This window comes from Talpa occidentalis, unplaced genomic scaffold (genome assembly GCF_014898055.3).
Source record: "Talpa occidentalis isolate TD23 unplaced genomic scaffold, MPIMG_talOcc4v2.1 talOcc4.17, whole genome shotgun sequence".
NCBI lineage: Eukaryota > Metazoa > Chordata > Mammalia > Eulipotyphla > Talpidae > Talpa > Talpa occidentalis.
The window spans coordinates 12,113,346-12,136,165 of NW_023601754.1; the positions used below are offsets into that span (position 1 = coordinate 12,113,346).

The window sequence follows — 22,820 nt, forward strand, 5'->3', positions numbered from 1 at the left end:
GCAGAGAAACATCAAATATATATTTAAAAAATCAACAAAATTTTACTGTGCCAATATATGTAAACAATCCTCAAGTATGGGTTAAAATGAGAAACTTGAAGTTTAAATTCATCTCTGTATCAAAGACCCACCTGAGTGGTTGAGAAAGAAGTTGATGGGGCTTTCTGAGATAGCAGAGAATATTTACTACCCTGGCTGACAACTTAGGCCTGTTAGCGTCATTTAGAATACACATTTCTCAAGTGTTTTGAACAGAAGAGTTGACACTTACGTTTATTTCTGCAGCTCTTTGCAAAATAGTACACATAATATCTTCAACATGGGCATAAAGAAGAACATCATCATATCTGTCTATGCCAGATATGTAGTACCATGCCCCCAAAGACAGTAACGTCAAGGACAACAGCAATAATTGTGCCATATCTTAGGTATTTGCAATCTGTCAGATACAGATATGAGAATTGTACATCTATATAAATAAGAACTCAGAAGTACTGTTCTTATTTTATGGCCAAGGAAATAGAGGTATAGAAAGATTGGGTGGGTGGCTGCCTCAATTCATTCCACAAAAAAGTGACTGAGCCCAGATTAAAAACTGTTTGTCTGAACCCAAGGGAAGGTTCATTCCACTTCACTCACACAAACCTGACCTTCCAAATCAACTCTGCCAGAAAAGTACTGGAAACTTAAAAACAAAACAAAACAGAAAAACCACGTTAGAAAATAATTTTTCCTCTCAAAATGTTTTCAGAACATGAACCTTGCATCCGCATTAGGATTGCATTTAACAGTCTTCTCACCAACCCTATAAAGTAATAATTTTCATGGTTTTCATTTTACAAATATACAGAGGCTGAGAGAATCTGAAATAATCTGCTGAGGGTTACACACCACCAGAGAGCCAAGTTGGATCTATCCCCCCCTTTATAAGTTCTACACTGTTTCCACTACTTCACGTTGTCTTCTTAGTGTTCACAGGACCTTAGGTGGCTGGGTCATTACAGAAATAGATACAATTCATGACTTTAAATTTAACCTTATAAAGCATGGGGCAGGGCCTCCCTGGTGGTGCAAGGGGTTAAGTCCTAGCACTATCAAGCTATTTACAGCCACTGTAACATGACAGACCTCTCCTGTCTCGCCCGCTGCTCCCCTCAGCACTGTATTTCAGTAGATCTGCCTGTTCTGCTCCCCTCTCTATCTCTGGTAGATTCTCTCACCCTGCACCTCTGGTCTACACCCCAATTCTTGTGTGCATAAGTTAAAATAAATAAATAAATAAAAGTCTGGGGCAGAAACTTGACAGTGTTTACTAGAAAACAATGGAAATTTTAGAGATTTTTTAAATCAGGTAAAAATCAAGGGATGGCCTCTGCTCTGGGTCATCTGGAAGATTATGAGAAACAAAAACTAGTAAAATAATAGCTAGGTGTTTCCATCAGTCAATCTAACCCTCACACTGAAGAACAGAGGGTACAACAGAGATAGAGAGTAGGTAGTGGTAGTCTAGGGTTGGGTGGAGGAAATTTAGAGATAACAGGTAAGGGAAGTGGGGTATTGTTTTGGGGTAATGGAATTGTTCTAAAATTATCTGTAGTGATGGCTGTAAAACTCCCTTTAGTGAATATATGAAAAGTCATTTAATGGTACATTTTAAAAGGGTGAATTGCATAGATCATGGACTACTATCGAGTTTAGCAAATTATTCCATGGTATTGCCACCCTAGTACCCTGTACTGCCAAGTGACCTTACACTGACATTAGCTCCTTGTGTAAATACACGCCTGATACAATAGCCCCTACAGTCAAAAACTAAATCTAATTTCCTGACAGACTTCTCCAGCCTTTATGTCTGCCCTGACTTCCAAGGCCCTCCCCCTGGGCATCCCTCTCACTTTAAGACTACTCAAATGGAGGGTAATAAAACGGATTTTGAATCGACTAATCTAGCCTTAGTCTGAGAACCCCAAAGCATTCCACCCATTGACCCAGGACCTGACCTGTGCCCCGGTCCTGCCTCCCTCTCTACCTGGAGCCTGCGCTGACCACCCCATGTCGCCCGTCCTTCCGGAATGGTAAGTAATGAACTTCTCTGTATCAACTCCCCGGTGGTCTTTTGTTGGAACAGAGCTCATCATTCTACATTCTGGATCTCCACTTAGCAAATGTTAATTTAATTGTATCTCAATATAGCTGTTGTCTTTTTTTTTTTAATATTTTATTTTATATAATTCTTACATCTTTTTTCATCTTTGCACAATGTATGCATTTTCGTTTTGGTTATATTCCCCATACAATTGCATCTCCCCCCCTTATTTTGACTCTAGTCCTTCCTCTCCCCGCCCATCCCTCCGCCCCCTCCCTCCATAGTGTGTCTCTGGTTTATAGTTGCTTGTTGATTTTGATTTTTACTTTGTATTGATTAGTTTTTTTTCTGGTCTCTTATTTAGGTTTTCTAAATTCCTGCTGTGAGTGAGACCATCAATACAGCTGTTGTCTTATTACAGTGATGTGTTCCTGCAAAGCTGAAGGGAAGTTAGTTTTTGTAAGATTATATCATGTTTTAGAACTGAATATGCCTCCCCTAAAGAAATACTTTCATATTAATAGAAAAATCTTTATAAAATGAAGCATTTTTAATAGTGAAAACAAAACAGAACTAAGAGTGCAAATGGCAAAGATACAGATACCCAAATTTAGGTGTGTAACCATCACTAAGGTACTAGCATAGAAGAGATGTGATTAAAAAAAAATACCATAGTAAATGTTTTAGGACCTTCTCAATTAAGTACTAGTAGGACAAAACATCCATGGGATTCTGAGAGTTGCTCTAGCCCTTGAGTTTGGCAAGAAAATAGGAAGGGAATTACAGAAGAGGAGGCACATCGTGAATGTCACTAAGCCATAACTACAAAATAACCTGCTCAAAAAGAAAAATCCACATCTCCAGCAAAAAGAATGGATAATACCTGGACAAGATCCTTCCTTCCAACAAGCAAGGCAGAAGTGGCATTCTTCTGACACGTTTCTTGAATATCATTCACATTCAATCTGAAGTTTAAAAGACAATGAAGAAGTTTCATTTTAGTCTGACTTCCTAATCAATGACTCCCAGCTTAACAAACAGACTAAAAATTGCCTCTTTGGCTGCCATTTAAAATGTTTTATTCCTGTTGGCTTTAAGCTCTCTTTCAGGGTAACATGGAGAAAAGGTTTAACCAGAGCTATGTTAGAGTATGGTTCAAGCCTGGGAAAGGTGAAATCACTCACCTCTAAGTCAGGAGGAGACCAGACTCAGAGACCAGTGTGCCAACCAGTTTTCCTGTGGAGTTCCCAAGGTTTGGGAATCAAATCAAAACGAATTTAAAGATGTGTAACACTATAGTTTCCAATACAAAGAGTAATATGCTGGGAGCCACAGGCAAGCCTCTGTATACCTGTCATTCATCTCCCCATGCTCTCCACTGGACTGTTTCTGCTTTTCTGTTTTACTTACTAAGTATGAGAGGCAAAATTCAGACTGTTCCCAAGATTTCTGCCCCCTGCTCTATGAATCATGTGTAAAGCTCTCCTTTTAAATACTTGGGCAAGAGCAGTGAATACTGATGAGGTATCACTCCTATGATTAGGTTTTTTTTATCAGGCAAATGAATTGGTTAACAGGGAGATTGTCCTGGGTGGATCTGACCTAAACAAGTCAGACCTTAGGAAGCAGGTGAAGCAGGTGCAAGTCTCAAAGATGATGGAATTTTCTATGGCTGCTGCAGCAACTGCAAGAGGCTGAACACAGACCCTGAGCAAGCATGAGGTGATACTACCCCTCATGTTAGTGAGACCTGAGGTCTTTACCTAGCTAACCCAAGCCAGACCATGGAAATGATGAGATAATAAATGAATGTTATGTTAGGTCACTAAATTAGTAGTAACCTGCTATGCAGCAATAAAAAGCTAATTTATCGGGCATCTCCTGAAAATGCTTCTGAAGAGAGGGTTTAATAATCATGATTAAGGGATGAGCAGGCATACTTGAGATTCTGAACTTACATGTAGAGTTCTCCCAACGACTTGTGAACAGGAAGCAGGCATGCAATGTCCTGGATGATGACCTTCCCAGCAGCCTTGATTGGTCGATTGCCAGAGTCAGATCCCTCGCGCTTACTTTTCCATCTCCTTGATTTCTGGGGGAGATGAGAAAATATAAGTAATGGGGACTTTGATGAATGGAAACCTGCAGTTGCAGAGCACATCAGAGTTGGGTCATTGGTAATTTGCAGAGACTTTGTAACATCATACCCACAATTACATGAATCAGCATCTGTAGGAAATAAAAGGATGACAAAGGGCATTGAGTTCTTGGTCCAAAATCCTAATAGGAAAATAAGCACCTACTGCAGGGTTATCTACATTCTGCAGGTGCTTAAAAATAGATACCTTGAAGCCAAAATTTAAAAACATAAAGGGAGAAAGAACAGCAGGTAAAAAAGTTAGTAACGACCACAAAAATGTGGGAGAAAAGCAACTTTTAAGGTTGGGTTCAACCCTAAGTTCAAAGTTCTTGCTTGAAACTAATTAGGTTTTTTTTTTCCTTCTCAAACAATCTTAATAGAAATTGTTGAAAATTTAATTCAGACACAGCAGTGTGGGCTCTGCCAATCTTCATGGTAAGCAGAGAGAAATCTAACAACTCAAGAAAAATTACTCTGCTTTTCCTCATAGACCTGGATGATTTCTGAAAGTGATCATTTTAGAATGTTAAAAATACTGGAGCAGAGGGAGCTGGGGAATGGCCCTGGGAGATCTGAGCACTTACCCAATTTCCCCAGAGCCTTATCTACAAATGGGTACCAAGGAGCCCACATGTGGGAAAGGAAAGATGTCCTAGAAAAGGAGAATGAGTAGTGTGCATCCCTGTCTGGTATGTTTCAATGGACAACCAGTCACGGGAGCAATGTTCTATTTTATTTTATTGCCAGAAGTTAAAAAAAGGGGAAACCAAAGTAATTCAACTCAGGAGGGAAGTGACATATTTATTAACAAAGGAGTTAGTGAAAGGGCCTACAATTCGGAGTCATAAGACCCTGGCTTAGTGGGCTCACTGCATGAACTGGCTCAGTGTGACCCTGTGCTAATTACTTACTTGCTGTGAATTTAGTCTCACATTGCTCAACTTTTTGCTCACTGCTAACTGTGGCTCATGCTGAACCCTGCTGCTCCAGTCTTACAAGGGTTCATTTGAAAGGTGAGCATACACACCATGTAAACTGAAAAGTACAATTTAAAATTTATAATTATTATGAACATATACAAACTTTCAGGAATTTAGATCATTACTTAGGTCACTTATGGATAAATTTGTTTTCCACAAGTGATTTCATACAATCACTCTTCCATAAATTAGTGATCGTCTCTATTTAGGCATTTCTATATTGATGTGCTACCCTATTGGCTCCCCAAAGTGGCCTGATGCATGTAACTTCCTACAGAATTATTAAATGTTATGAAACCCACCCACTAAATTCAGGATAGCCGGCAGGTAACCGAAGAAGTTCGGTGAAGTAACTAAATTGTCCATCATCATTTGTAAATACATTTGCTACACTGTCAATTTGGAACCTTAAACCATTTGCTCTTAGGAAGCGTTTCAGTCACTATTCACTATTTAGCCACACAAAGTCATTATTCTGTAATATACGAGGAAGATTAATCTGATTATAGGTAGCTCTCTAAATCTCTACTAGCCCTGGTTATTTTCTAAAGAACAGCGTGCATGTTCACAAAAATACTAGTCTTTGGCCTTGAACAGCCTCACATTGGTACAAGTAAGGGGAGACTATGTACAGAGCAAACAACCTGTCAGAATGGGCTGGAGCCAGGCAGTGAACCAATGTAGAACGGATGTGGTCACGCATGCACAAAGTACTATGGCGTGACTGGTTTTAAATAGGGTGATGTGGTGAACATCTATTCAATAATGTCAGGAACAGCATAATGTGGTTAACTACAATAGGGAGAGTATAAATGCACAAACTTATTTCACTGTAATTTTCACCCAGGTTTCCAGGAATTTGAAAATCCTAAGAAAGGACACATCCATAGGTCCCACATAATAGGTCATCTGAGATGAGATTTAGGATGGTAGAAAAGAAAAGTTCTACACTAAAATGATGCCACCTGGAGGAGAGTAGGATCCATCTGGGTTGGTTGGAAGGTGTCTAAAGCACAGTTCCAGAGAGTCACTTGGGCCCTTTCTTAGAGAAAATGAGAAGCACATGAGCAATTGAGTGCTTCACTACAACTCCACTCAACTGATCAGTGGATATGGACAGAGGGCTCATGAGGGACAGGGTCTATCAGCTTTCAGACCACACTGACACCCAGCAAAATGTCCTGACTTTTTAAGCAGTCCTATAAAAGTTTGTTAACCATGTGCTGAAAGTGGTTCATTTGCAAATAGACAAGCTCATTTGAAAATGTTTTTCCCAGCAGGCTTGATTAATTTTTTAAGGTATTTTTTCTTTTTATTGGTTTATAATAATCTTAAAAACCCCATCATGCTCATAACCCACCACCGGTGAGACAGTGAGGGAGATGCAGAATGACTGCTAGAGTAGGTGGACAGTATGGAGAATCCAGGTATTTCCGAGAGGCGGTGTGGGACAGAGACAGGGACTGTGGCTAGAAGGCCCTGGCTTGGACCCTTATTGCCGACTGGGGATTAGCTGGCAGAGGGAGAGCCTGAAAGTGATCATCTTAGAATGTCAAAAATGCTTGAACAGAGGGATCTGGGGAATGGACATGGAAGATCTGAGCAACAAGCCATTTCCCCGGAGGCTTATTTAGAACTGGCCATATGTGGGAAATAAGAGACGGCCTGGACACAAGTCCAAGTATACAGATGTCTCACTTAGGATTTAAATACTTAATTGATTATTCTTAACAGCACTGGTCCTGATATGGACAGTTTACTATGAGTGTGAGCCCTGTCACAGTTTGGGAGGGTAGATGGCAGGGAGGAGTTGCTTCCACTTTACAAATGCGGATGAAAGACTTGCTCAAAGCCACAGACATAAAAGCCAAGATTTGAACACAGGCTGTCAGGCTGCTAAGCCCATACTTAACCTGTTTTTAAGTATATAATTTTATAAAGGAAAAAAAATTAAGTGCTGACTAAGCTACCTGTAAATATGTAGATAGTTTCGTCCATGTTTAGATGAATCCACTGCTGCATGTAAGGAGACCACGATCTGATTCTGGTGAAGCCTATCCAACACACCATCCTCTATGGTAACTCACTTCAGGGTCACTTCCTCACCACACATCAGACTGCGTTCCGCTCTCTCCTGGGCGAGACGCAGACCAGTGACAGAGGCAGCTCCAGGTGCCGCCTGGCTTCACACTCCAGGCCCAGACCCAGATGCTGTAATTCAGGCTGGGCTCAAGAGCTTATACCACTTGCCATCTAATCTCCTTTCTGGAGTTTTAGGATTAGGTACATTCAGAGAGAAGAAAACTAGTCCAAAGAAACAGAACTCTTAGAGTTCTACTAGAACTCTTCTCCGTGGGCAGTCTTGGGTTATCAAGCAATGGGAGCATCGATAAGCACCTGATGAGAATGGAAAGATAAGTTGTTTTGGTCAAATTTCTGCAATTGCCCTTCACTAAATTACAGAAGTCAGTCTGTTCCTGGGACTTCCTGGTCAACTTCTTGAAACACCAGGTTCCTGGGTGTTTCTCTGTTTCATCAGTACTGATATAAAAGCAGTTTTATAGAACTCATTAAGTTGCCTTTGAATCTATAATAGGAGATTCCCAAGACGGGTTCACCCAAGTCATAGCTGCTACCAAGAGTAAACTATAAAAAGCAATCATGGGACAGCAGCATTCATTCATTTAACCCAGCAATGAATTACTGCAGAACATTATCAAAAATCTTTGTAGAATCACAAAAAGAGTTGTTGGGTGGTGTTTGCTTTTTTTTTAAATTTGTTGGTTAGTAGTTTTTAAATATGAAGTATCTCCTCTTCAACTTACAGGGATCGGTCAGTAATCCTGTCTAGTGAGTGGTCAATTATTATCTGGGACTGAATAAAACCAGGCAGCCTAAATGAAGATACACTAAATCTCAAATCAGATGTTGGGGCCTTTAGTCCTTGCTGCTCCCTAAAAATCATGGACAATTTTTCAGAGTGTTTTTTCCAATGCTTTGGCAATGAAAAAGGGTTCATATTCCACCCACACTGCCCCAAGATATCTGTTTCCCTTAATGCCCTACAGGCATTTTCAGGAGTCTCTGATCTGTGCAACTGTCAGGAAAAAACATGCAGAGAACAATGACACACCAGGCTGGGGTGTGCCTAGTCTTCCTGGGGTGGAGAGAGGCACTCTGGCCAAAAAGCCCCCTTAACCTCCTGCATTGCTCCAGTCCCACTCTGATGGGCTTAAATACAGACACTTTTCTGTGCAGTAAAATCAGTACCTCTGGGAAGCCAAAGGCCTCTGCATTTCTCCTAGGTCTTCTCAATGCCCCAGCAATAGAAAATGCCCCTTCCCCACAGACTTCATGAGCAGGGGTAGAGGGAAAAGAGACAAAGCAAGACAGACAAATTATTACATGATGAGCACCAGGATGCTCCTCTGAACATACCAAGAAGGTGTTCATGGAATTATGGGAAAGAGGACAGGGACAAAAGGGGTGGGGTGGAGTGGGTTGGGGAGGATGGGAAGGAGGCACTGGTGCAAATAGCACTGAAAGACAACCAATAGCCAGCTTGCGACTGTATCACCAGTGTTACTGCTACAATAGGAGGCAACATCAAGGCCAATAAATGGGGTTAAATGTAAAAACAGCCCAAGAATAAGCCACCAACTGCTTCGCAGCAAACCCATAAACAATGCTTAATCAGCAGAGTGGGCAGTGAGTCAAAATGAGTTCCTATTTAAATAGCAGTAGGAGCAGAGAATTCTGGAGAGTCAGTGGAAATTCAGCAGTCAGGCTGAGACGGGCTTTTTGAGGAGAGGAAGCCATGTTAGCGGCTCCCCCTGCAAGGTGTTGGCAGCAGTGGTACTTGCTAATCAGGGCTCCCGATTTCAACTGGTTTTTACATGAAAAGGCTAAAGGACTACTATTCCCTAAATATTGTTTTACACCAAATGAAATTTACACAAAAGCCTCAAGACTGCCTGCACAGCCTGAGGTCACCTTGGCACTACTGAAACATGAAGGGGGTGGGAGAGGAAGACAGAAGAGGGGAGATGGCCAATAGGAGTGAGGAAGAAAGAAAGAAAAGGAAGAAAGAACATCCATAGCAGAGGTTTCATTGCCAACACAAAATAGTGATGGTAAGGAAAAAAATCTGTTCCAGAAAATTCGCCAAGTATTAAAAACTAGCTTATGTGTCATGCCAATGAAGCAGATGGGTGCTTCCCTCATTGAACCAAATGAAGACAATAAAAACAGGGATAAAATGGTGGAAATCTCTTATATCTTTCTCTGCTTCCCCCGCCATGCCAAAGGTAGGCTTTTGAAAGTACTATTATACCAATAGTCCAAGTGAAATCAGGTGAGTTAAAGGGTTACAATTGAGGTTCTTTCCAAGCAGCCTAGTTTTTAGCTTCATTTTCAAAGAAGTACATTCATGATACTTAAGGGTCTCAGTTTTCACCCATTTGAAACTCTATGACTGAACGAGTCAGTGCTTGGTACCTGACTCCTAAGAGTGAAAAATTTGCTGTTGCTGGTCCTGAAAACCAGCCAGCCTGACATTTCAGGTTCCTCAAAGCCAGGCAGGTGGCATTTTATTCTTGGGCCTTTGGGCAGAGACAGGATTAGTCAAGGAGAGCATTTGGACAGCGCACAGTACCGGGAAGTCGTTAATTGCTTGTATGGACCAACGTCGCCGGGCAGAGCGAGGAGACATCTGTACGTGTAAACGTTACACCCCGAAGGAGGGAAGAAAAACACCAAGAAAATTAAAAGGGAAAATATAGAATAAATGAAAGCTTCCTGCACATCTGACGGATTAAAGGCACCATAATACACTGCAAAACTGGGACTGGAATGACTGAAAAATTTTGAACCTCAGCACAGCAATATTTGGATTCATCCCTCACCTCCCTCCCAACACGTCACAGTCCAAAAACAGCTTCAACATCGTTGCTTTTTACCCTGAAACACATTTCAAGATAGAAGGAGGCTGATGTCAGCACAGCTCTGCCAAAGGAACCACCATCAAGCTTTGTGGTTCTCTAACAAGGATAGAGATCAAGTACAAGTGCAGAAAAACGTGGAGGATGCTACCTGCCTCTTCAAGAGAACACGTACACAGGAGAACATTCTCATTCCTAAAGCCGGAGTTCTCTTCAGTAGCCTCACTACCAAATATTTTTTGGTGTGTGGCTGAGAGGCATTGAGGAAATCAAAAGTCTTGACCTTGGGGCTGCAGGACTACTTCCAGAGTGATAGCACAGGGAAGTGAGAGCCTGAAGGGTGCGAGAAAGAGGGAGCCAGCACTGTGGAGACCCACTCTTGAGGGAATCTGAGTGGGGAACTGGGAGCCGTGATACTATTCATGGAAATCAGAAATTATTTTATTAACTTTAATGACCTCCCCACTTACTTAGAGTTGAGAGCTATTTTAGTAACATAAACTGAAGCAAATGTTCAAATTTTTTTAAATGTTTATCAGGCAATGCCTAATGTTTATCTTCTGGGCTTTTTGATTTATCCTGGGAATAAACAATAGTTCATCAACTATTAATAGTTGGTCCAGTTTCCAAATGAATGTTAGCATTCTCTGTGCCTTTTAACTTCCTATGAAGTTTGGTGATTTTTAAAAGTCTCATATTTAAAAAATTTTTAGGAGCAAACATAGGAATTCCATCTGGAGAATATTTAGATGAATATAACACTATGATCTAAGAAGGGAAGGTTGAAAAAAGACACAGAAACAAGAGAAACAAACAGTAACCCTCAATGGTTCTGTAAAATTTTTCTGTAATCTCAACAATAGTTTATATATAATTCCTTCATTGCAAATGCAGTAGTATTACTGAATACAGCAATACCCTATTTTTTTATTTTTAAAGATTTATTTATTCAGGCATACAAGAACCCGGGTACAGGCCAGATGCGTGGGAGGGTGAGAGGATTCACCAGAGACAGAGCAGGGAACAGAACAGGCAGACTGACTGAAATATACTGCTGAGGGAAGCAGCGAGCAGGAGAGGTCTGCCGCGCCATGTGGGTTCCTCGCTGGCCGGCAGGATCGAACCCGCACTGCAGAGGCTGCGGACAGCTTCACAGCGCTGCGCTCAAGCGCCTGCACCACCAGGGGAAGCCCTATCCTATTCTTTTATTCTTACTCATTTAAAGTTCTCAGGGTTAGAGATGTAAAAGAGAACAAAAATATGTAGGAGAAAAACTGGGGCTGAAAATGAAGAATTAAGTACAGAAAATCTTAGTAAACTGGAATATTTCCTAGAACAAAAGTAATAAAAGTGATATTCTTTGATATGTGAAACTAGACCCATGAGAATTAGAAAATACTCTCCAAGGGATAACTGGACTGACCTCTGTGCTAAAGATAAGATAGCCTGTGTAAGATTTCACTTCTTTAATCCCTCCATTTGCTCCATGTAATAGGATGGATTTGAGCAAGCTTCAAGGAGAGATAAATCTATTTCAGATTCATCACAAAATAAGTGATTTGTTAATTTTTCCTTTTCATTAGATTGAAACAAATGAAACTTTTTTTGAGGTCAAATATCAGCAATTTCATACAATTTAACCTAATTGTTATTACATGTCATTCCTCCCCCAAAGCTCCCCAGGCCTATTTCTTGGTCTGTGTGACTGTTAATTCACTAAGTTACATGCTTATGATTTGTGGACTTTATGTATACATCAACATAAAGGTTTCATATGAAATTAAATAAGTGTCTCCTCCATTTTATTTGGTCACTATTTGAAATAAGACTTTAAGGCCACTTATGATGTCACCAAGAGGATTATAATATATAAAAGCCCATTTTCTTTGCAGAAGCAGCACACTGGAAACCATCCCAAACGGAAAAATCCCAACCCTTCCTCTACTCCTCAGCAGATCCTTCTAATAAAAAGTAATTATCTATGTACTTTCTGATATGGTGCTCATATGGAAAGAAGTCTGACCATGAAACACAGGAATCCAGGTTTGACCAATGCTTTAGCATTAGAAAAGGTTGCATCTTATAACTGGAGCTATTTTAACCAGACATTGTTGCACATACTACCACAGAGTCAAAGCTAATCTATTTTGTTCAATCCAAATCCAAGTACCCACAACATGGATCAAAGGAAAATTCAGAATGCCTTTCTGACTAAAAGATCTTAACCTAGCCCTGAGACTGAAGAAAATTCCCACATTTGCCAATTTTGCTTGGCTACTATGTCAATAAAACGCCTTAGTTCTCAGTCTATCAGATCATCCACTCAGTTAGCTGCTGGCTCACAAAAAAAGAAAAACTAAAACTTTTAAATGTAAAAAACTTGGGAGGGTACTGGTGTTTGAAAGTCAGGGGGGGCAGAATTCCAAAGAAAGGGAACTACAGAGAGTTGGCCAGAGAGGCGATGAAAAAATCATGTTCCCTATGAACATGTTCCCAGCCACTGAATGGCTGTGCCCACAACTTGTCCTGTCTCAGGCACTATTTCCTGTCATTTCAATAAGTTAGAGAAGCCCAATTATCAATATGAACCAAGGTTAGTCACTAAACTGCAACTGAAGTGAAGACACCTTTAACACTTGCTAGAAATTGTTTTATTATTTAAAATAGATTTTTTAAAAAAGTTTTAATTGTAGTTATTCTTTTCTCAATTAGTGGGGGACAGCAACAATAAGAACTCCCAAGGACTGAGTTTGTGAGTTAACTCAGAAGTAATTCTGTTTAAACACCATGTCAGCTAAAAACTTAATTTAAGCCAGACTCTCAATCTGACAACATGGAAAAAGTTCTTAGAATCATTCCTACACTCTGCCAACATTCTCTACATTGTTATCACCAAAGACTTCAAAAAGCTACTTTAAGAACAAGGAACTACTTAAGAACCCAGGAACATAAGGGCAAATTTGTATATACTAACCCCTCCAAATGGGTGCTTTTAGTAAACCAGTATGATACCTTCAGGAGATCAACTTTAAAACTCCTCACAACTGTGAAGTTCTAAGTAGATCTAGATTCCAAAGCTCCACAAGCAACCTTTGATTTGCTGATAAACACCAGAATGCCAACAGAGACTTGAATCTAAATTATTTTACCTGAAAGAATGGAAGTCAGCTTAATGAATGGGGATTCATTCATTATCATTATCCTATTTAAAGGACAGGGTTAAGTAGGGAGTGAAAAATATGGGTAAGAACTAACCCTCCCACACACATACATACAATTTACAGTAGTTAAAGCCAACTGAAAGGAACAAAGGCCTTTCCTGAACAAATGAATTATGAAAGGGAAAGACTAAGGGGATTACTATTTGAGCAGCTGTGTGTAACAGGCAGGGAGACAAAGAACAAAAGTACAGCAGAAGGTATAATAATCAGAGGCCGTGCCCCCACTTACCCGTTCCTTGTAGTAGAAGGAGCTGATGGAGACCTGTTCTTTCTCACTGCGAGTGGGGCTCCCGCTATATAAACGAAGATTCCCAGGGGCCTCTGTGCGTATCTTCATCGGTGCAATCAACCCAGTATGATAAGCAGACAAGGCTGAGAGAGACCTAGGGTTGAAAACACAGAATTATTCATACTATCTCTAATCTCTCCCCATTTTTAAGTAGTCCCATTCCTACAACTTGATGAAACCAAGAGGAAAATATGGAGAAAATGTGGGGGAAAAGGAAACTAAAAAAAGAACAAAAGAGAACTTCAGAACTGAAAAATGCTTTATCTGCAAAAGCAGAAAATGCTTCTATGATTGTATACATAGAAAATTCAAAAGGCTCTACAAACAACTAGAATTAATAAATGAACTCAAATATAAGGTCAAGCTATAAAAATAAATCTGGCATGTCTACATAATATCAATAAGCATTTAGAAAAATAAACATTTTAAAAATTTCATTTACAATAGCATCAAAATGTCACACACGTAGGAACAAATGTAATTTAAAAAATGAGCACTGAGAGTATAAAATTTTACCGAGAATTTAAAGATCTAAAACAGTGTTAGTGGTTTAAAAGCTTCCATGTGGTTAAGATGTGAATTTTCTCCAAGTTGACCTACAAGGTCAACATAAGCCCAGGCTTTTAAAAGAAACCAAAAGCTGGTTTCCTCTTTTTTACAGAAATGCACAAGAACTAGAATAGGCAACTCAATCCTGAACAAGAAAGACAATGCTGAAGGACTTACACTAGCAGATTTGAAGACTTACTATATAAAACTTCATTAAGGGTATTTTATTGGCAAAAAGTGAAATGAATAGCTCAAAGGAAAAAAGAGTCCAGGTGGATTCACAAACATATTGTCAACTGATTTTTTCAACAAAGATATCAATGTAAATTAAATGAGAAAAGAAAAATCTTTTCCATAAATGGCACTGGAACAACTATTTATGTCTACTGAAAAAGATAAACTCTGATACCTACCTTGCATCATACATAAAACTTATTTTAAGACTGATGACAGACCTTAAATAAGGAATTTAAAACTGAATCTTTAGGGCCTCCCTGGTGGCACAAGGGGTTAAACACAGCACTGTGAAGCTATCTGCAGCCTCTGCAGCATGAGTTCGATCCCCAGCCAGCCAGGGAGCTACCCACATGGCGCAGACCTCTCCTGTCTCACCTGCTGCTCCCCTTGGCACTGTATTTCAGTCAGTCTGCCTGTTCCGTTCCCCACTCTGTCTCTGGTGTATCCTCTCTCCCCTGCCCCGCACCTCTGTCTTGCACCCCAGTTCTTGTATGCATAAATAAATAAATCTTTTAAAAAATTAAATTAAAAAAAAATAAAACTACAAACTTCAAAAGAAAACACAGAACACTATCTTCTTGCCCTTGGTGCAGGCAAATTTTAGACAAGACACAAAAAGAACTAATCATAAAATTTTAAAATTAGACTTCATTAAATTTTAAAAAAATTAAAAACTTCTGTTTTTTTGAAAATGATTAAGGAGGAAGAAAGACAAGCCACAGATGAGGAGAAAATCAATACACGTATCCAGCAAAGGATCTGCGGTCAGAATAGTCAAAAAACCACCAACAAGTAAATAAATAAAAACAATCCCCCCAAATGGACAAAATACTTCAAATAGGCATATCACAAAATATACTCAAATGGTCAATAAGGACACAAAAGCTGCTGAACGTCATCAGTCATCGCCATGGAAATGCAAATTAAAACCACATTGAAAATATGACATATCCACCACAATGGCTAAAGCTGAAAAGATTGAAAACAAGTTTTGCAGAAGCTAAGGAGCAACCAGAACCCTGAAACACTGCTGGTAAGAGTATACAATGGCATAATCACTGTGAACAGACTTGTAGGCAATTTCTAATAAAATTAAATATACACCAGTGACAGTGAGCTACTCCTTGGGAGTGAAATTAATATACATGTCCATAAAAAGACTTGTAGGTTTATTCTCAATTGCCCCAAATTAGAGAAAAAGCAAATGTTCATCAACAGGAGAATATATAAACAAATTGCAATATTTTCATGCAATGAAAGTACTGATACAAGCAGGACTGTGGTCAGTTTAAAAAGCATTAAGTTGAACAAAGTAAGACAAGCATAAAACAGATCATGCTGCATGATTCTATTTTAATGAAATTCAAGCACAGGCAAAATTAAACTACACTGAATGGAAGTCAGAAAAATGTTAAGGGACTCTGTACTCTGTGTAAAGGGATGAGGGAATTTGGGGAATGAGGGCAATACACTGTATCTTGATCTGGGTGCTGCTCATCAAGTTGTACACTTCACCTTGGGTCCTGTAAATTATACTACAATCAAGTACTGTTAGTATGGAAAAAGTTCTAATGGGAACATTTTTCTCTTGGATTCAAAGTACAGATAATAAAGTTTAATAAAAATAAATAAAACTGGATCTGTATCTCACACCAAAAAAAAAAAAATACAGATACAAATATTCATTGATTCCCTAGAAAGTAGGTCATTACTTTCTAGTACAATCTTTTGAATAAGGAACCCACTATAACGTAGAGGGTCTCTAGCACTTACGCCCCGGGTGTTGTGGGGCCAAGGTCTCATATGCCTGGATTCCTGCATACTGGCAAACTCCCAGAACAACAGTAGTGCCTGCTTTTACATTTGGTTCAAACTTTTTTCTTTCTTATTAGCTTAGCAATTCATTCATAAGTATGCTAAAGCCATTACATCCAATATATCCAAGTAAGTTTGTAGAAGGAAAGTTTCCAAGTTATCTTGGTTACCACATTGTAGAAGCAGACATCTGTGGTAAATGACATAATATTTAAGTTTAAAATACCAGTAGTGGGCCTCCCCGGTGGTGCAGCAGTTGAGCGCTGGGTTGCGAGGCTGCTGAGGGGAGCCTCTGCAGCGCCGTTGGATCCCCGGCTGGAGCAGCCACCGGAGGAGGGTCCCACATGGCGCGCAGACCTCTCCTGCTGCCCGCTGCTCCCCTCAGCAGTGTGCTTTGGTCCTTCTGCCTGCTCTGCTCCCCGCTCTGGCTCGGGTGAATTCTCTCACCCTCCAGCGCTTCTGACTGTACCCAGTGCTTGTATAAATAAATAAATAAGTAAAAATCTTTAAAAAATAATAATAATAATAAAATAAAATACCAGGCCTCCCCGGTGGCGCAGTGGTTGAGCGCTGGGTTGCGAAGCTGCCCGCAGCCTCTGCAGCTCTGGTTCGATTCCTGGCTGCTCCCCGGCCACCGGTGGAGGGTCCCGCATGGCGCACAGACCTCTCCTGCTGCCCGCTGCTCCCCTCAGCAGTGTACTTTGGTCCTTCTGCCTGCTCTGCATCCTGCTCTGGCTCTGGTGAATTCTCTCACCCTCCCGCTCTTCTGACTGTACCCAGTGCTCATATAAATAAATAAATAAATAAATAAACCTTAAAAAAAATAAATAAATAAATAAATAAAATAAAATACCAGTAGTATGGTGGAGGTTATGTGAGTGGGTTGGGAAAAGGGATATATGGAAATTCTCTGTAATTTCCACTTGATTTTGCTCTGATCTTAAAATTGCTCTAAAAAATAAAGCTATTAAGAAAGAAAAAAAAAAACTTTACAACATGATCTAGCAACTCTATTCCTAGGTATAACCAAGAAAAATTAAAATATATGTTCTCACAAAAACTTACACATGAATGTTCATAGCAGCATTATATTAGGCAAAAAGTAGAAATAATCCAAATGTTCATCAATAGAATGAATAAAATGTGGTATATACATGATGGAATATTGTTTGGCAATAAAAAGAAATTAAGTACTGATACTTGCTACAATGGATATGAGCCTTGAAAATATTATCCTAAGTGAAGGAAGCCAGTCTCAAAAGACTATATTTTATTATTCCATTTATATGAAATGTCCAAAACTTTACAGGACTAACTCTATCTTCACAGCAACTACAGGAGGTAGGTGCTATCAACAACCCCATGTCATAGTTGAAGAAACTCAAGAACAGTTTAGCTAACTTGCCTAAGGTCAGAGAACAGCAAGGCCAAGATTGGGAGTCAATAATCTGGCTCTGAACCTGATGTCCACATTGTCATCTGCTATACTAGGCTGTCTCTCAAGGAAAAAAGAAAGAACACATTAAATTGCTAACAGTGGATTCTCTCTATGAAACATGGAAAGGAAAAGAAGAGCTTTCATATTTCTATGTAAAACTTCCATGTTATTCAAGTCTTTTCAATATACCACATTAATTGAAAAATTAACCATGTTTTGGTAAAATTAGAAGTGGCATAGTAGTATGGTAAGACTATAAATGATTTTCCTGTTATTTTTCTAGTTTTACTTAATGTTCAAATAACACTTTAGCAATGCAAGAAGAGCACATAAAAAAAGAAGTTGCCTTGTCTGGACACCAGCTTTGAACAAGTGGTTTGATAGTAATTTTACAGTAGAAATTTCAGCAATTTAAAGAACCTTGATCTTTCTCAAATAAATCCTATAATGGAAGAACAAACTGTTCAAAAACAAGGTGAGTGGTTCCCAGGTGTCTGCCAATTGCTGGCCTATGAATATACTTTATATCTGCATCCCCAGACTTACCTTGGAGTAGGTTCTGTTGGGGACACTGCTCGATGCATGGTCATAGGCCTTGTGAAATACACTAGGTACCCTGCAAAGGAGACATCACATGTGCATATCAACATCAAAGAGTTGGATGTGGGAGGTCCTAAGGCAGCACTGATCAATGTTTTGTTTATCTCAATCTACCTGAAGGATAGACGAGACATGTGACTACCATGATTCTGAACAGGGACCAAGGTTAGAATATCCAGGATCCGGGCAAGACAAGATATATGTTGTTTAAAGTCTTCATGGCTCCTTTCTATTTCTCTGCTAGAGGACCTATTCCCTTTGACAATTGGGGCCCTGAGCAAAGACTCAAATTCAATCTCATCAGAATGAAAAAAATTAAGACCGTAATTTTGGTGAATCTTTTTAGTATACATCCACAGATGTCAATTAGGTATCAGATCATGTAATTATACTACAGAAGTCTTTTGAGTTGTCAAAAAATAAAAACTGGGGCCTCCCTGGTGGCGCAAGGGGTTAAGCGCCACACTATGAAGCAATTCACAGCCTCTGCAGCACGAGTTCGATCCCCGGCCATCCGGCCAGGGAGCAACCCACATGGCGCAGCAGACCTCTCCAGACTCGCCCGCTGCTCCCCTCAGCATTGCGCTTTGGTCAATCTGCCTGTTCTGTTCCCCACTGTCTTTGGTGAATCCTCTCACCCCCCGCATCTCTGGCCTGTACCCCAGCTCTTGTATGCATAAATAAATAAATCTTTAGGGAAAAAATAAATAAAAACTTGCAAATCTTTTTTTTTTTTTAAAGATTTATTTATTTATGCATACAAGAGCTGGGGTACAGGTCAGAGGTGTGTGGGTGTGTGTGAGGATTCACTAGAGACAGAGTGGGGAGCAGAACAGGCAGACTGACTTAAGTACACTGCTAAGGGGAGCAGCAGGCGAGTTAGGAGAGGCCGGCTGTGCCATGTGGGTTGCTCCCTGGCTGGCCCAGGGATCAAACTTATGTTGCAGTGGCTGCAAATTGCTTCATAGGTTGCATCTTAATCCCTTGCGCCACCACAGAGGCCCAAAACTGGCAAATTTTCTGATGCAGATTTTTATGGAGAATATTTTTATGAATAATATTATTTCTCAAAATCTAGAATCAGAGAACTAAAAAGAAACCAACCTGCTCCACAGAACCTGGCCCCTGAAGTCCTAGGAAAGGGAATATTGGCATCTTGGTAAGATCCGTAGGCAGTGGTTACTCGGGCGAACGTTGGTAAGGGTGGTGTGACAGAGTTTGGGAGTGCAAAGGGATTGCTGGAAGCACTATCTTCTTGGTTCTGAAATTTAAAAATCAGCAGACTAAAAATCACAAACTGTTTTAAACCAAGTTACAAAATAAGGATACATTATTACAAAATCAGGGAACCCAGGATCTTAGGGAGGAAGGCTAATAAAACACCCAAGCATAGGCTAGAACAAGAATCCCACCACAAAAGACTCAAGGCAGGACACAAGCTGGCGCAAGCAGGGCTCCAAACAACTCTGGTTCCGTTTCACTTTTTGCAAAGACGTGTCTTTCAGGATCTGGAAAAAAAACACAACAAAACGCCAACATTCTTTATCCTGATCTCCTTTTCTACAAAGCAGTTGCAAGCCACGATAAGGCAGGGAGACAGAAGCAAGGCTGTGTCTGAGGCTACCTATCATATCCCAGAAGATGGTCAAAGTAAATGTGTATGATACAAACGAGGCAAGGGATGAACAGCATTCAGGTCAATTTCATTTTATTGGGACATTTCTGTCACTTCACATAAGAGGCCACTCAAACTGAAAAAGATGGATGGATCTCAGCTCATGGACTTTCTATGGGGATTCTGCCTGGCTGGCTCTGCAAGAACTGACCGATGCAGTTTGTGCACCTGGAGGAGCACAGACCAGACGCCAGGCTGCCACGACCTCCCCTCTGGGCACTGTAGGAACCCTTTGCGGGGTCTCCCTCACACTGGCCTGAGTGGCTTACCTCACTCTAGGATGACAATCTCCTTTTCTAGAATGGATTTTTAATGACCTCACTTTTTTTGTCAGATTATAAAATATCTTTAGCTTTAGCTTCAAAATACCTCTTGCCTATTGTTTCCAGATAAATGAAAATTTATTACAGGGTTCTCAACTTGGGAATAAACCATAGCTTTAATGAGACCTGTGGGCAGGTTATATGCAAGAATAAAACTGCATGACTTATATGTAAGAGTCCTGAAATAATGTGCAACTTCTCAGCAATTTTTTCAAGGGAAGCATTCAAAGTTTCCATTAGATTTTCAGAGGGGGAAAAGTACATGGCAGAGATTTCCAGATCTAATCTATCAGAGTTCTCATTCCACTTAACTACTCAACTCAGACACGGACACATATGAGCAGAGCCCCACCTTGAGCAGCTTGGCTTTCATTGTGGATGTGATGGTTGTGGGGTTAATAAACTGGAAGGAAGGGGCTGCGTTGTTTGGGTACTGGGCAGGGAACTTCACCAGCATCTTGACGCGATGGTTGCTACAGTGCACAGACACTGTGCAGCTCCTGTCCGCTGCATCCATCTGTAAGGGACAAATCGACAACTGCTTTGGTGACAAACAGCAAAGGCTCCCTACATGCAAACAGATTTAAATACGCTACTGAATGCTCAAGGTTCCCAGTAACTAGGTGAAGGGAGCCTCTCCAAAGAAAAATGAATTTGAAAGATCTGGACAACTCATTTCAAAGTGAATTTTTAATTCTAGTACTGATTCAGTAATTTCAAGAAATTTTGACTTTAAAAAGCTTCATCCCAAAGATGTGTGGTTGTGGAACCTGTTATATTTATTTATTTATTTATTTTTAAAATAAAAAAGGGAACAAATTTAATTTTACAAAAAAAAAAAGTGTTTGAAAAAAACAACTGGAGCAAATTAACTCCTGAAAAGGTTTTCGGCCTTGTTGACCACATTTATTGGAAGGGTTGGAGAAAAATAAAAATGCCATTTAGCTTAAGAAATTGTGAGTTACCTGCAAATCAACACATTTCAGGAGTGGAAGAATCCTTGATCATTTCTTAATATCAAAATTTACGCAGGTGTCTCTGAGCATCTTCTACATCTAAAGAGCAATCGCACAAAGTCTCCTATTTTCCACATGGGATAAATTCTTTGTTTCAGCCAACTCTCAATGGAGGGGCAACTAGAACAACACCATCTCCCCGGACAAAGAGCATCGGGATATTCCGTTTTGTTGATTTATAGATTTCTTCATATGTTTCCTCATCAATTTCTATAGTAGTTACAGTTTCTTCCACATCTCCCAATATCATATTTAAATGTTGATCATAAGCACGTAACCTGCCTCAAAGCTCTCTGTCATTTCTCATTTTCACATAAATTCGTTCATCCAAGCTGAGCCTAATGAGATCCAGGGGTTCTTCTACAGTGTTTGTAGTTTGTTGCCGGTCCACGTCGTCGCCATGTTTCAAACCCTGCGCCCTTTCCCGCCTTGTTATATTTATTTTGAATGAGAAAATAAAGCAGGAAGAAGTTAAGTCCTGCTCAAGTGAAATTATACTCATGGGAAAATTCATAAAGTCAAAGAATAAGTTAGTGGTTGCCAGGAGCTAGGGAAAAGGGAAACGGGAAGTGACTGCTAATGGATGTAGGGTTTCTTTGGGGGATGACGAAAATGCTCTGGAATTAGACAGTGGTGATGGTTTCACAACTCTGTGAATATACTAACCACAACTAAATTATATATTTTAAACGGTGAATTTCATGGTATGTGAACTATAGCTAAATAATATTTAAAAAGCACTGCTAGAAGAGGAATCAAGATCTCTTTCTTAAACTAGGTTATTAGGGATCCTCACCATTCTCAACAGTGACAAAGAACATAAACTGAGATGATACCATAACTAATTTATCAAAGAAAACTTTATCTCTTTTGATTTATTGGTCTGCCATCTAAAGAAGGCAGGGGGAATACAGTAAGAGAAGATACACGTGTGGGGAAACTAGGCAAGTGGATTCAAATATTCTCTTCCACCAAATAGCTGCTGATCTCAGACAAAACATTTCCTCTCTTAATGTCTCTTCCAGCCACTGCAGCACAAGTTCAATCCCCGGCCAGGGAGCTACCCACATGGCACAGCAGACCTCTCCTGTCTCACCAATTGCTCCCCTCAGCAGTGTATTTCAGTAGATCTGCCTGTTCTGTTCCCCACTTACCCCAGTGAATCCTCTCACCCTCCATACCTCTGGCTTACACCCCAGTTATTGTATGCATAAATAAATAAATCTTTAAAAAAGAAAGAGGGGGCCTCCCAGGTGGCGCAGGCGGTTGACCGCAGCGCTGTGAAGCTGTCCGCAGCCTCTGCAGTGCCGGTTCAATCCCCGCCAGCCTCGGAGCAACCCACATGGCGAGCAGACCTCTCCTGTCTTGCCTGCTGCTCCCCTCAGCAGTGTATATCATCAGTCTACCTGTTCTGTTCCTCACTCTGTATCTGGTGAATCCTCTCACGCTCCCGTGCATCTGGCCTGTACCCCGGTTCTTGTATAAATAAAATAAATCTTTAAAAAATTTTT

At 40.2% G+C, this 22,820-nt stretch overlaps 1 protein-coding gene and 1 pseudogene across 5 annotated transcripts in view; both read right to left on the reverse strand.

Moving 5' to 3' along the window:
* WDR59 (WD repeat domain 59) overlaps positions 1 to 22,820 on the reverse strand; it is a 136,773-nt gene that overhangs the window by 57,619 nt on the left and 56,334 nt on the right. For all 5 annotated transcript variants that reach the window (XR_008552424.1, XR_005126058.2, XM_054696996.1 and 2 more), the window contains 7 exons: positions 20,646 to 20,810; positions 19,708 to 19,803; positions 19,400 to 19,556; positions 18,242 to 18,311; positions 13,597 to 13,750; positions 4,045 to 4,178; positions 2,970 to 3,051 (listed from right to left, as the gene is read on the reverse strand). Coding sequence is in view for 3 of the 5 variants with exons in the window: in XM_054696996.1 (XP_054552971.1) it covers positions 2,970 to 3,051; positions 4,045 to 4,178; positions 13,597 to 13,750; positions 18,242 to 18,311; positions 19,400 to 19,556; positions 19,708 to 19,803; positions 20,646 to 20,810 (858 nt within the window). In the remaining 2 variants the exon portion in view is untranslated. The remainder of the gene's footprint in view (positions 1 to 2,969; positions 3,052 to 4,044; positions 4,179 to 13,596; positions 13,751 to 18,241; positions 18,312 to 19,399; positions 19,557 to 19,707; positions 19,804 to 20,645; positions 20,811 to 22,820) is intronic.
* LOC119249076 (U6 snRNA-associated Sm-like protein LSm3) lies at positions 21,117 to 22,055 on the reverse strand (annotated as a pseudogene).